Genomic DNA, 15,629 nt, shown 5'->3' on the forward strand with positions numbered 1-15,629 from the left:
TCTGATTGACTTTCATTCAGAGATTCATTTTAATCTTTCCAGGCTTCAGTGTCTTCAGTGGTAAAATGAGAGTTATACTAGATGACTGCTAAGGTCACCTCCAGATCTACTTATGATCATTTGATCCTGTCCCTTGAAAAGAATCAGGGCAAATCCTTTTGCAGTCCAAAGAGGACAGTGGACAAAGTTGTAAATAAAGTAAGGCCTTCTATGGAACTGAAATTCAAGTTTTGCCAAATTCCATTCACTACCTTAACTCCAAAGAAATCTGAAGCTTGAATGGAAGAGTAAAGTCTAAAAAGGTGTATTGGTTTGTTTGTTTCTGGTTTTTCCCATTATAAGGACAGGAGAGATAGCATAGATTAATGACTCTAGGGTCAGGGAACCCCACCTTTGACTCTTACTTATCCTAGGCAAACTTAGGCAAGACACTTAATCTGCCTCAGTCTCAATTTTCTCATCTGTAAATTCAAGGGGCTGGACCAGTTGTGACTCTGAGATCCCTTCTAGCTACAGATGTAGGATCCTGTGTATGCTTAATTTGTTATGTACAATCCCAAGCAGAATTCCAGAAAAGTACTGATACATGATCAGAAGATCCAAAAAAAAGAAGAGGGGCTTAATGACATCAACATACATATATTCATATCTAATTTGTGCATATCCTCGGTAGACAGAGCTACTCCTACGAAGTAGGTGATGAGATGACTTTATCAAAGCAGAGGAGAAATAAATGTATTCACTGACAATCACAGAAAAGAATGAGAGTGAGCCATAAGCCATGCTGAGGTAATGAGGGAGGGGCTTAGGCATTAGCCTGACTTGGTTAAGCCCTGGAAATCAACATCTGGATTTCCCCTAAAAATTTCCTTCTCTCCCTAAGACCGTGGGAGTCCTCGTAAAAGTCCCGGTTTCTCATTCAAAGGCAAAGTTGCTCAGTCCCCTTCTACCTTGGGCAGCCGCCAAGGCCAAGGCTGGCATTTCTACTGCACAGTACAGTTCCCCCTCCTAAAGGCAGGAACCTCAGCAACACTACTGAACTTGGGGGTTCTGATTCTCCAGGCCACTTCTGTTTCTCTTTGTGTCTGACTGTAGATTCCCTGGCTAAAAAGCTGAGTCTTGGAATGGGCAGACTAAGAAGTTTTTTAATTTTCAATAAGATCCAGAGGACAGATGGTACTTGACAACTGCCCCATCCAAAATACTTGTGTGTGGGGAGCTAGGTGGATAGAGTGGATGGAGTACCGGCTCTTGAGTCAGGAGGACCTGAATTCAAATCCAGCCTCAGTCACTTAATAATTACTTAGCTATGTGGCCTTGGGCAAGTCACTTAACCCCACTGCCTTGCCCCCCCCAAAAAAAAACTGCCTGTGTGACCAATATCATTGAGTTGTGACTCTCTAAGAAGTGTTCTGAATGGTTTGAAATTGTCCCAAAACAAACAGCTGAATCTCTTTCAAAATGACACTTGGAAAATAGGGACTGCCTGCCCTTCAGAAACACAGGCAGCCAGCTCACACTATGTAAGGGGTATGTAAGTCATACCTCAGTGACCATACAGCTGAGCACCCTTCCAACCTGACCTGTGGCAGAGATGGAGGATGAGGAAGGGAAACCACTGGTTAATACCACTCTAAGAGAAGCCAGGATAAGCAACAAAAAGAGGAAATGAAATCATCACTCCAATAGCAATAAAAAGAGATGATTGAAAGTAACATTTACAAGGGGACTTAGGTGGAAAATCTCACTGGCAAACTGTTTCTTAGAGGCAAAGAGAAGATGTCTATGGCAAAGAACAAACAGAACATAGTCAGGTCCAAAGACTCATGAAGAAATCAGTACTGTACAAGTGCTTGGCTCATATATAGGAAAAAGACACTGATTTATCTTTCAAGAACATATGAGAGTAAGAGCTCAATTGCTGCCTGTCCAAAAGCAAAAGGCTCAACTCTTGAGGTTTCTCATTTCAACTCTATTCAAGACTCAAATGGTTTCAAATTATTAACAATATAGCTAGATACAAGGATTAGATTCCAATAATAATTTGCCACTGCTAACACAATATATTATAAAAAATAAGACAGCAAATGGTTAGGTAGTGTTTTGACTCTGTGATAAATAAAAATGCTCAACTGACTATAGTTTGTAGTCTCTTACCAAAAACTCTGGCTACAAATCCTAGTGGAAATTGGGAGGCAAACAATGTGAGGAACCAGGGAGCAGCATAAAGACTGGGGCTGATTTCATTCTCTTCAAGGTGATTGTAGAGATCTCGATGATAGTCATGAAGGAGCCTTGAGAGCTGATACATCTGAATCTAAAGTTAATTTTAAGAGGAAGAATGTTACATGCCTGTTTTGATGTTACCAAAGTACAAAATTTGCATTAAAAAGTTTTTTTTTTAACTCTTTAAATTTCATATAAACTTTCCTAAAGCAATCCTAGGGTGAACCAGAAATCTAACTATATTTAGATCATAAAAGGTCAAACAAGTTCATACATTTATTTGTATAAATGAAATGAAGTATATAACACACACAGGTACTTTTCACGTTCCAAGATAACTATTTGTTTATTTCTATCCATCCTTTAAGATCCAGATCAAATACAATTCTTGACATTTCTATCCCTAAACTAAAACAAACTAGTTCAAGTAAGATATTCTGTCTTTGATTAAAGGTATTATCTGTGCATTAATGTGAAATTCATATACATACTTATGAAACAACTTATTTTCTTACTGATCAGAATTAGTCTTGAAACAAAAATTTAAATAACAATTTACGAATTTGCTGACTATTCTGCATTACTTAGACTTTCAGCTAAGTATTTGATCTTTAGGTACATTTGTTTGTTTTGATACAGAGAATCCCTATCTCACCCAGGCTAGAGGTGCAAGGGTCACTTGCTGGCATGGCACTCTGACCTGCTTTATTTCTAACCTGAACTGGCTTACTCCTCCTTAGGTACCTGGTGGACTCCCCTATTCTTAGGGACTCACCATAGTGCCAACATTCAATCGACTTAAGCACACTACAGTCGAGAATTCCCAAGCTGAATGGGACATCAGTCTCCTCTTCCCCAAAAGCAAGGATTATAGGCCTGCCCATCACTGCTCAGCTAAAATATACACTCAGAAACTTGAGCTGCTACCAATTCTAATTCTTTCTTACAACTGTTTGTCACGATCATATAAATGTTTAGCTATAAAACAAAGGAGCTTATTATGTATAAAATATAAATGATTAGAAAAATTTTAATATATTTCAATAAGTCCAAATGAAAAAATTATTAGTTTCATATGTATTTCAACAAGTAGTTAAGAGTTCTGAAAACTGGAAATACCAGCTTTAAGTCAATATGACAATCTGGCATAATTGAGCTTACAGGAAATCAACAGTAAAATTAAGAAATCATACTTAATTTTGAATCACTTCATTCAAAATATTCTGTTTCTCTTATTCAGGAAAACAACTATTATAACACGGAAACCACATTTTAATGATTTCTCTATAACTTGTGTTAGAAAAAACACATACATCAAAATCATACAAGAAATTAATGTATTTTTTGTCAAAGAGATTTTAATACATGTAACTTAGAGACCACTAAGCTGGCTAGTGGAGCAGACATATTTCATTTAAGTGCAATCCAAATCAATTCAATAAATATGTCTTAAATGTCTACCATGCACTGAGTAAACATAGAAAAAATAAAAGCCACTACAGCCCTCAAGGAGGCTACTTAGAGAAGTTTGAAGAATACAAAGTAAATAAAGTAAATAAGTAAATAAAAGTAACAAGTAAATAAAAAATGTGAGAAAGAAAAGAACATTAACAACTCTGATAATCAAGAAAGATTTGCTCTAGCATAGCACATCTAAGTTGAATCTTCTTGGAAGGTCAAAGTTCTAAGAGGTTGAGAAGAAATAGTCCTCAGAAGAGGGAATTAAAGAAATGACAAAGATTCTGAAGACAGTGCTGAGTTCAAGGAACAGCAAGGAACACAAGTTTAGCTGGAATGCAAGGAAGGGACTCGAATGCCAATCTGAGGAATCTATATTTTTTTGTAGGGGTAATAGGGAACAACTGAAGCTTCTTGAGCTTTCTGACCAACTCTTTCAAACTTAATATGGAATGAAGATGGAGAGTATCCAAGTTGAGAAAGTTGGTAAATTTGGAGGTGATGGTGTTTAACAAGACCTAAACATGTATAGTGAATTTTCCATATGTTGAAAGGGCTAAGGAGGGAGAGGGAACACTAAGCCAATGCTAAGCTCCATGAAAAAGGAAGGAGGCGATCTGAGAACTCAGAAGTAATGCAACGAGAATCTGGATAGGGTGATAGAGGGGAGAGTTGTTAAGTGTTGTCCCCCAAGAAGGGATTAAAGGACATGAGTAGAAAACGAATATGCCTACTTCCCTCTCCTGGTCTAGGTAATGGAGGGGCAGAATGTGCATTAGAGAAGGTAAAAAGATACTAAGGATGGTCTCCATGTTCATAAAGCTTACAGTCCAGGAAGGTGCTAAAAGATCATAGATATAGAGCAGCTGGAAGGGACTTTAAACCTTATCTAGTCCAATGTCATCACTTTACAAAGGGAAAAAACTGAGGCACAGAGAGGCATTAATTGACTTGTCCAAGGTCACATGAGAATTAACTAACAAAGATAGGAGCCATATATCTAATCCCCAAATTTATCACTCTTTACAAGAGAATTCATAGAATACAAAATTAATAAAGAACTGAACTTCAAAGGAGAATCAAAGTGTTATGTGCAAAGAAAGTCATCATTACCAAGTGGTGGGATCTGAAAAGGCTTCATGGAGGAAATAAAATTTGTTTTGTTTGTTTTAAAGATAGGTAATGGGTGAGACACAAGCTGACAGATTTGCTTGCCTTTAGTGGTTCTGAGCTGTAGTCAATTAACTACTAATATGGTGAACCCAAGAGAGGAAGTCCACAAGTTAAAGCTTCTAAATTGGGATAAGTCCCAGCATTGGGACTTATGAGAGACTGTTGTGATAAAGATACCCCCCCCCCTAAAAAATGGGGAAGGGGAATGGGAAGGTAACCTCAATACATGCTACTGGGGAAAGGAGAGAGATAAAGGTGCTAAGCTTACTACAGTGTCTACTAATTATAATAGCCCTTTCTTTCAAAAAAATCTAAACAATTCCATTTACTTTTTAATGAAAACTAGAAATGAAATAATATAAGAAGTTAATGGGTAGAACATGAATAGTCTTCATATTTTTGTACAAGTCCTGAAAAGCAGAAGCTATAATGCCATTCTTTCTTAAATAAAGTAACCCACTAATATTTAGATTAGAAATATTGCCAGGGTTTTTAAATTCCTCTCTACAAAGCAATTCTGAGAGTCCACTGTTCCTCATTTTCAATGAAGGAAACTTCTTGATGTGAGAAGTGTTGAGTCTTGTTTTGCAGAGGAAAAAGTTCTATTTACACATTTTATAAAGTACTAGAATATTGTCATTTAAGACTTTTAAAGTTCAGTTTTAGTTTCACAAATTTACCCATCAAATTGATTTATACATACAACAAATACACACACACACACACATACATATTTATACATATTTCACTTATACACCTAAGTGATTTATTTCGAAGTGAATTTTGTATTATGTCTACCTTTAACTATAGGGACCAAAAAAAAACCTTTTAAGTTTTTTTTGGGGGGGGGAAGAAATTATCCCCTACGTAAAAAGATTTGAATTTTTTATCTATAGGCAAATCTGTCAGTCAAAAAAAAATTTTAAAGAAGTGACCATGGAAGTTATTTCTATCTCTGTATCATCTTCTACATTTCTATAAGCACCAAATACTACAGAGCAGATGTATATAAAATTCAACTGAGATGACCCACCTGGGACAAAGATGTGTGGAATTAATATGAAGTAATAGTTGAAGAAATTTTCTACAGTCACTTTGATACAACTACCTCCATCTCTTACTGCATTCCTAGTCTAATAATGCCTCTTCAGGACTTAGAGGTGACCATACATTCTCATGTATAATCTATATCAGAGTGCTTACCATCTCAGGGAGGGAAAATGGGAGAAAGGATGAGAAGGGACAGAATTTGAAACTCAAAACATTTTTTAAAATGTTAAACACTGTTTTATCATGTAATTTGAGAGAAAAATAAAATATTTTAAAAAATAGCAGAGGCAAACCCTACCAGGTTGCAATGGTTCCAAGTATTGGCTTAAGGATGGAGGGAGGGGGAATAGGACAAATAAAGGGGAAGGAACTGGATGGGACTTTCTGGTGGAGGAAGTTAATTAGCGATAAAGTGGATCATCACCAAATGTTTTTCTAAAGGCTGTTTGACAAGGTGAGCAAGGTTAGATTCTTTCCATACCTAAGTGGAGGGAAAATTCACACTGATTATACAGCGGTTCTTTTGAAGTTCCAAAGTATTTCATTCTGGTCCAAAGACAGGGAAAGTAAGAGAATTCTGGGAATTCTCTCTACCTTACTTTTCGGGGGGGGGGGGGGGGTTGGGTTTATTTTTGTTTGTTTCTTTCTTTGTAAGGCAGTGGGGCTAAGTGACCTACCTAAGGTCACACAGCTAGGTAATTATTAAGTGTCTGAGGTCAAATCTGAACTCAGGTCCTCCTGACTCCATGGTTGGTGCTCTATCCACTGTGCTACCTAGCTGCCCCATCTTACTTTTCTTTTTTTTTCTTTTTTTTTTTTAGGTTTTTGCAAGGCAAATGGGGTTAAGTGGCTTGCCCAAGACCACACAGCTAGGTAATTATTAAGTGTCTGATACCAGATTTGAACCCAGGTACTCCTGACTCCAAGAGCAGTGCTTTATCCACTACGCCACCTAGCCACCCCTCCATCTTACTTTTCTAAGGAGAAAATTGCTGACTTACCACATTCTTTAAGGGACAAACCAACAAGGAAAATAAAAGGAGCATCTCTATACCTCACGTTTTCAAGGACTAAATAGAAGAAAATAAATTCTCTTGTTCAGAGACAAAAGGTAAGAACCATTTTATTTCTTTGCTTTTGTTTGGTTTATAATAGGTTCAAAAACATTACAAGAATCAGGAAAATTGCCATTTCAAAAAACAAGAGAAAGAAAAATAGTTCCAGAAATGATCTGTGATCCTACCCAAATAATGAGCAGGAAGATAGTAAGAAACTCTAAAGGCATACATTTGCTCCATGTAGCTTGTACTTGTATTCTCTCTCACAGGGTCATAGACTTCAAGTGTCATTAAAGGTCATATAGTAATGATTTTTGAAACTAAGTTTTAAACTCAAGTACTTTCTCTGCTTTGGTAGGCATAGGGTCCTTATAAATGCTTAATTATTTCAAGGCATTTGTTTAAAAGTATAAAATAAAAATGGAATGTTATCTATAATCATTCCTAAAATCTTAGTACATCCTCAAGTCATAAAAAAAATCAGTAAAAATTAGGAATAGTATATTTACCTATATAGCAATACCTATTTTTATTCCAAAATTTTAAATAAAGGCCTCCCACCTAACTTAAATATGAATGGAGTAAAGATATTTGCTATCAACATCCCATTTTTTTTTTTAATTACAAAGACTGTACTCACCTGTAGAGACATCATGTCTGGTCTGTACTGTTTCCGGAAGCCAAGGTCATACATAAGGAACTTGAGCATTTCAAAAGCTTGCTCTTCACTCATATGTAGAAGCAGTACTCCAGCCACAAAACTAATCCCCTGGCAGTAACCCACTTCTTTATCCAGCAGTGAATAGGCTTTCAAAAGGTTAAAGAGGGATAGCTGCCCAGATCCCAGCTGTACAGAAAAGTAAGGATGTGTGGGAAAGGTCCTTCCTGTCAGAGTAAGAGGGGGGAGAAATATATATATATATATATATATATATATATAAATTTATTTATATATGAATGCATGTATATATTCCTGAAAGTAACTACAATTTAGATGTAAAAGGAAACCAGAGTTAACAAACATCTAGCAAATTCAGATCACTCTGTTCCAAGTCTATTCGCTATATACCCAGCCCTTTCACCTCAACAAACATTAAAACAACTTTCTTCTGCAGAAGAGCCGATTACTTTGGGGGGGAAAATGGACTAATGTTAAAGTGAAATCTTAACACAAAAAAACCCAACAATTCAAATTTGTTATTAAGTCAAATAATTTCAGCACAGCTCATGTTTTAACTTAAAACAGAGTTCTTAAACAATATTATCATCGTCTAATTTGAAGGGTTTAGTCCAGTTCCTTTCCTATTCATTTTCTAGGAATTTGACACTGTAGGCAATTTTTCCTTTTATCTTCACATTTAGGAAATCTTTTCTCCCCAGAATGTCCTCTAAGTTCCATGTTAATATCTTAGAAAATCCTTAAAATTTCCTCTGTAAAATTAGAGAACATGTGCCTGATTAACTGTCTATAATGCTTTAAAAAAAAAAAAAAAAGAAAAAGGCAGAAAGGAAAGCAAAAAGGAAAGAGAAAAATAGTAAAAATTTAAAGATATTTCCCTCAAAACATCCACCTTGAGGCATGAAATTAACATGAAGAAACTTCATCAAGGGAGCAATTTAGTCAGAAATCTCCACATGGTAATGACTAAGTACTGTAACAAATGTATTCATCACCAAAATGATAACAGTGCTGGCATGACATTTCTTCATTCAAACGAAAATGAGGTCTTACGTTAGCTTTTCAAATTTTATTATTTTGCTGAACAATTACTATCAGATCTTGCAGAGATGCCAAACTAAAAAAATGTTTTGCTTTCTTTCCCACATATGTACATAAGTAATTTTTCCAGGAATTGGTAATGATACTTAATCTACAGTATAAACAAGAAAAAGAAGTAATAAAATTATAAGCAAAAGCTGAAGGGATACAGATGTTGCAATATCAATTTCTCCCTTTTTAAGAAAAAGCACAATCTCTTGTTACTTCTACAGGTAAAAACTTAGCAAAATAAAAAACACAAATATATAGCCTTTTCACATTAAACATTAGTCTTGAAAGATTATTTCCTTTGTATTATTTCTCAATTTCCCTGAAATTTACCTTCATCACTCTTCACTCCAGTAAGCATGAAATCCTTTACTGCCTGAGATATCTACCCCCCAAAATCGCTCTCTCTCAGCCTAGTTTCACAGTCCTTGTCACCATTCTTTCTAGATCTGTTCATTGTTTTCCAAAGTCATTCAACAATTAGTTACTGAACACCTACCACATAGGACTCTCAAAGAAGTCTTCTGTTCTGCTAACACAACCCAGTGGAAAAGAAAGTGAAGTAAGAATTAAGTTAGGCAAACAGAAATACCTTCAAAAAGGTTTGTTAGAAAACTGTCTAAAACCACAGAAAGTAGAGTGGAATTTGCATATATGCATGTCCTTTCTCCCAAAAAAGAAAAGGTCATTAATAACTTCAACAAAAGGACAGGATCTGTGTTTTAGTAAGCTATTTATCAATATGGCAACCATACCTAAATCTACAAGGATAGCATGTTGCTGAGCTGTGAGCTGCTTCAAAAGTTCTTTATAGGAAATGTCAGGAGGTTGCTGTTTACTTGGCAACCCATGCCTCAGACGATACTGTAGAGCTAAGAACTGCCAAATTTCTCCTCGTCGACTTTTAGGCACCCCTAAGAACATAGAGAAAAACCAACCAGAGTTTAGACACTTGAATCAACTTGTAAAATTGAATCAGTAGTACTGTATGCAATGCTGAAAGTAGCAACATTAGGACATGCCACCTGCTAAGATTAAGTAATGCATTAAATAATGACAAGAATGTAATTTAAACAGGTTTAATCCTGTTGCTGCCTTTATCTTTTGAACAGAAAACATTCCAAGACAATCAATCACTTTAACCCTACGAAGAAGTCTCTAAATTTATAATGCAAATACATGGTTTTCATCTTTTAGTTGGTTTGAAATTTTAAAATAAATCTTCATATATATATATATATATATATATATATATACACACACATACATATATATATGTATATGATACGTGTGTGTGTGTGTGTGTGTGTGTGTGTGTATGAAATGGGGCAGCTAGGTGGTGCAGTGGATTGAGCACTGGCCCTGGAGTCAGGAGGACCTGAGTTCAAATCTAGCATCAACTAGTTGTGTGATCTTGGGCAAGTCACTTAACCCCATTGCCTTGCAAAAAAACAAAAAAAACATATCTATATCTATATATACACATACACACACACACACACACACACACACACACACACACACACATATATATATATACACATGTGTATAGATATATAATGTGTGTATAGATATGTGTGTGTGTGTATATATATGTGTATATATATATATGGAAAATGAGGGAGCTGAACAAGATAAATATTAATGTTTCTTCAGGCTCTATAATTTTATTACTATGCATCACATATATTTTGAAACTGACAGTCTGAAGATAACACATATAACTCTTTAGGGCATGTTATGTAGAATATTTACCTATTCAAAGGAGGAAAAAGAAATGAGAAAATAAAAAGTGAATCACATAAAGTGGAGGTAGAACTAGGAAAAAAACCTCAAATTCTTTGGCCAGCTCAAAATAATGGCATTAAGTATTGGGGAGGGGGATATGAAAAGTTTTATATTATATTAATTATATTATATTACATCATATCATATTATATTATATCTTAAGTTATTCTGCTTAGGAGAAAACCTATCCTATATGGCAAACCACTCCAGTATCTTTGTCAAGAAAAATCCCCCAAATGGTCACAGAGTTGGACACAACTGAAACTACTGAACAACAACAAAAATGATTAGCACATTGTACTATACAGTGGGCATTTAATGTTTGCTGGATTGAATTTATTTTGGATCACTAGAGAAACAATGTAGAAAAAAATGACTGTTTTCAATATTTTTGTAAAGAGATATAAGACTTGTAAATGGTTCCTGATCTCATTACTGCTTAAATCAATATAATAAATTATTATATTCTCAATTGGTTGTGTTGCCAAGGTAACTTAAAGAGGCAGCTTAAAATTAAATGAAATCTTGACACCTAAGTTTGTTTCTAATTATGTATCCCATACCTCAAAATTTTTTTAAAAGAAAAATTTCTAAAATAGCTTTGAAAGTCATTTTAAAATTATATATTTGCAAGTCTACATCTCAGCTGCATTTTATCCAACTTTTTTTCCTTAAAGGTTTATTTCACTATTTTTTCCTAAGATTTCCAGATTATCAAAGGAAAAAAGTTCATATCTGTTGTTTTTATTAAAATTTAAAATGTATCATTAATGTAGCCAAAAACAAAAGTGTCATTTTCATAGAATTCTAGATTATTTTCAGGCTCTTCTTGGAGTTTAAGAAACAGTTTAATGCATTAAATCAATAGGTAATCATTCAGTTAAAATTCAATAAACACTAAGAGGCTACAAAGGTGGACCCATAAAAAGAGATGCTAAAGTTCCTGTTCTCTTGGGAGTTTACAGTCTAATATATATGGTAATAATTAAAATACATAATATTATGTGAGAAGAACATTTTTTTCAGCACAAAATATTTTGAAGATTGAAGGGAAATCTCACTAAGTTGGGGAAGAAAAAGAATGAAGAATCAGGAAAAGCTTCATGAAGGAGTGGACTAAACTTTAGAGGACAGGTAGATAGAATTTCTGCTTAATGCAATGAATTCAAGTTCAGAAAACATAATACACTTTTAAAAGTTCTGAGCAAAGCATGATTTATAGAAAAATTTTAAAACACCACATATCTCACAAAAAGCAAAAAAAATAAGAATCAAACAACTAAGGATAGGTTGATCGCTGAGGTCCCCCTCCAAATCTGAGATGCTAGAATTCTGTGTGACTAAGGAATATACAATATACATTCACATTCTCCCCACATCTACATAAAAATAATTATTTAAGTGAACTATAAAAGTCATTATGCTCAGATGTTAATAATGAGTTTTCTTTTGTGTAAGTAGGATATGTTACTAATCCATCATGATTAGGGATTGCACTCTGAGTGGTTCTTATACTCCTCCGATGGTAAGAGAGATTGCCCTTTTTCTCTTGTGATCAAAACCACAGAGATGGGAATTATTAGCTGCAATGGATAGGGAGGTCCATACAACAGATGAGTCACTCCTGCAAAGGTCAAATCTGCAGCTTTGGCATTATTATCATTGTGCTATTAGCAAGTGCCAAACCGGTTAGAAGCAGACAAAAACTTTTGTTAACTACCAAGTGTAATAAATATCAAGAGCAAAGGTAAATTACTGTGATATGCACTACCTTGAAGAAAAATTAATACTATACTCCCTTCTCCCCAATACCTTCTTTAAGAGTATTATGAATATCTTCCATATCACATCTGATTTTAGTTCTGTAGTTTAATAACTTCTTATCCCATGCTAGTATGGTTTCCTTTTGGCATGCACCAACTTCATCATAATCTAATTTAACTTTTCTGGACTGGAGTTCATCTCGGCTTGCTAAAAGAAAGCAAAAAATAAATAAATAAATAAGATTGTAAGACCAAAGTCGATAATTTTTTTTGCCCTGAAATTCTGAAATTATAGTAAAATCTTCAAAAATGCTTCAAGGAATTGGCCATTGAAAATTTCTCAACAGAAAATTTCTTTAAATGAAATGAAAAAATTATACATATACAAAGAGACCCTTATATTACAAATATCTTATGCAAACAATTACTAAGAATTTTCTAAGCATTTTATTCTTTTAGAAACAACATGTCTTTTCAGCATAAATAATGGTAAATAAACATTATCATTATCATCAGCATTATGCAAAAGACTTCAATCCCTGCCATCAAAGTGATAAGCTGTAAGTGACATAGCTGGCATTCTTAAAAATCCCTAATGTCTAAATAATTTATATGTGACAAATATGAAAAAGTCCCTATCTATTTCTTCTCTAAAATACATATATTAACAAGAATGTGAGAACTATATATAATCTGACATATTCAGCAACTACTAATGGGCCTTTACTATTTTCAAATGGTTAGCTTTCTGCTATTGCAGTATCAATATAATTAAAGAGAAAATACCAAATGGGTCTCCACCTTTGAAAGAATAAATAGATCAGTATAATTAATGTGGGCATTAGGAAAAAGGAAAAACTTTCATTTAAATGTACTTTAAAATATTTTGATTTTTAAAAAAGTATCAAGAGTCTTGATTCTAATGGTAGCACAGAACAAAAAAAGGAGTATTAGCTCTAGAATCAGAGATCTTGAATTCAAATACCACTTCTGATATTAAACTATGTGTCCTTGGCCAATTCACTTTCCCTCCCTCCCCAGGACCTCAATTACCTTATCTGTAAAATTAGGAGCATTGTTAGCTAGTCTTTGAAGTCCCTGCTAGTTCTAATAATTCTATGAAACATAAATATTAAATACAAAAATAACAATTTTCCCAATGTTCTTTTTTTTTTACATTAAGTAATGTGTAAACTTTGTCTCATTCTGAATAAATGTATGAATAAATATTTTAAAAACAGAGAAGAAAACATTTAAAACTCATTTTTGTTTTTATTTATTTTATTTATTTATTAAGGTCAGTTGAAAGATTATTTTTTTAAAAAGGGAAAGAACTTACTCAGAAAATCTGTATTCACTAAAGCATATATTTCTTAAATAACCTTACCTTCTGCAAAACAAATCTCTATCAAAAATAAGAGTCCTCGATAGCAGAAAAAACAACAATAGGATAGATTGTTATTTTCATGCCAATATCTTTTAAAATAGGAAAACTACAAGAACTATATTGATAGCATTGTTTCTGACAACAGTTGCCACTAGATGGCTTTTAAACATAGACTGAATCCCACTGTTTAATTGTTATATTCTAATAGATTTACCAGATACTTTTTAGGTAAAAGGTACTTTTTTAAAAAAATGATTATGCAAATAATTTGGCCCCAAGTTAAGTTTTATCAGGGAAATTCTTCAAAAAGAATCTGTTTAAATTTTCTCTACTGAATTCATAGTTCTTATGATTTTTTTTCTCCTTCAGATTATCTCTGAGTCATCTTTAGTTAAGAATAAATTAGGAATTGGCACTTTCATTGGTTAGAATTCTACAATATTCAAATCAACACTGTCTCTAAGGTATGGAACACTAACACTCTAATAAGACATCTGTATTTTATGGAATAATAAATACTTTTTGTGTAGTAATATATTTAGTTAGTTAACAGAGTAATATAAGAATAGTGCTAGGTTGGAGTTAATAAGTTTCCCTAATCTCCTTTCAATGTAATCCTGCCCTCCCCCAAGAATTTTAGCTTCCTCTCTTTAAAATCAAAGTATTGCTTTCTGATTCTATGATGGAAAAACATTACTATCTGAATTTAGAATTTTTAATAATAATATCAAATTTGGCATTTATAAGGCATTCTGAAACTAAGTTCTTTACATACCTTAAATCACTTGAAGCTAATGTGAAGTACAACTTATAGCATGATTATCCCTACTTTATATTTTGGGGACATTAAGGTGCAGGAAAACTAAGTGACCTTCCTGTAGTCACATATGGAGTAGGGATATCGTCTTCTTGAAACCAACCCCACTACATCACACCATTTCTGAGAAATAACCTCTCCCATTATTGATGGGATACAATTTCATGCCAATTGCTTAAAAGTGTCTTCTATCAACTTTTTTTTTGACTCTTCATTAGATTCAAAAACTATGCCTTAGGGCTAGAAATTAAATTTCAGAGTTTAAAAACCATATGATCATCTTCAAGCTCTACAGATTACAATAGTTGTCATGATTTCAATTTCTTCACGTATAAAACCTGTGTAATAATTTTAATACCTACATCACAAGTTTGTAGGGCACTCTGTCAAGCACTCTGTGTAACAAGGTACTACATGAAAGTGAGTTATTATTGAAGCTATTTTAGGAGGTTCTTAGAAGACAAAGAGCAACATTTTATGGGAGGAAGTTTAAACTCCCATGTGCATTTTAATATTTCTGTGAAATTATAAAACCCTTTCCTTTGATGTCTCAATACCAATATTAATTGCATTTTATGGGGGAGGGCAATGAAGGTGGCCAAGATTGCAAACTTGTCCAGGGTCACATAGACCCCTTGGAGGTCTGAGGCAGGATTTAAACTTTAAAGTCTTCCTGATTCCCAGCCCAGTACTCTCTGTCCATTACAGGAGAAGCAAAGGTTTAAGGTATTAACAAAGATAACAGTAAGAAATTGCTTTCATGCTTCTTTTTCTTAATGGATGAATTATCACAAATAAAAAAGAGAATTTCTAATAGATGGTAAGAAGCTAATGCTCTTACATGATACTCATGAAAGGAATCAATTAAAATACTCAAAAAAATCCTATGTAGATTTTTAATGTCTGATAAAGTTGAATCATATTTAAATAGTTTATAGTTTGCCTCAAAATTAAACATCTTGTAACACACTAAAAAATATTAAAAGTTGAGTTAAACTCAAAAATACATATATGGATCCTGTTTTTATTTTACCTTTTGATATTTTAAGTTCTATTCTTAAAACTGACCTCAACATAATTCAAGCACAAATCAAACTCTAAGTTACCTCAAAACCATACTTTTCTTATTTGTTGACTATCC

At 33.8% G+C, this 15,629-nt stretch overlaps 1 protein-coding gene across 3 annotated transcripts in view; it reads right to left on the reverse strand.

Moving 5' to 3' along the window:
* The window catches only part of TBC1D4 (TBC1 domain family member 4), a 196,179-nt gene that overhangs the window by 13,391 nt on the left and 167,159 nt on the right, over positions 1-15,629 (reverse strand). For all 3 annotated transcript variants that reach the window (XM_074191812.1, XM_074191811.1, XM_074191813.1), the window contains 4 exons: positions 12,334-12,492; positions 9,489-9,647; positions 7,606-7,850; positions 2,158-2,317 (listed from right to left, as the gene is read on the reverse strand). In XM_074191812.1, coding sequence (XP_074047913.1) covers positions 2,158-2,317; positions 7,606-7,850; positions 9,489-9,647; positions 12,334-12,492 — 723 coding nt within the window. The remainder of the gene's footprint in view (positions 1-2,157; positions 2,318-7,605; positions 7,851-9,488; positions 9,648-12,333; positions 12,493-15,629) is intronic.

The sequence above is a fragment of the Macrotis lagotis genome, chromosome 6 (genome assembly GCF_037893015.1).
Source record: "Macrotis lagotis isolate mMagLag1 chromosome 6, bilby.v1.9.chrom.fasta, whole genome shotgun sequence".
NCBI lineage: Eukaryota > Metazoa > Chordata > Mammalia > Peramelemorphia > Peramelidae > Macrotis > Macrotis lagotis.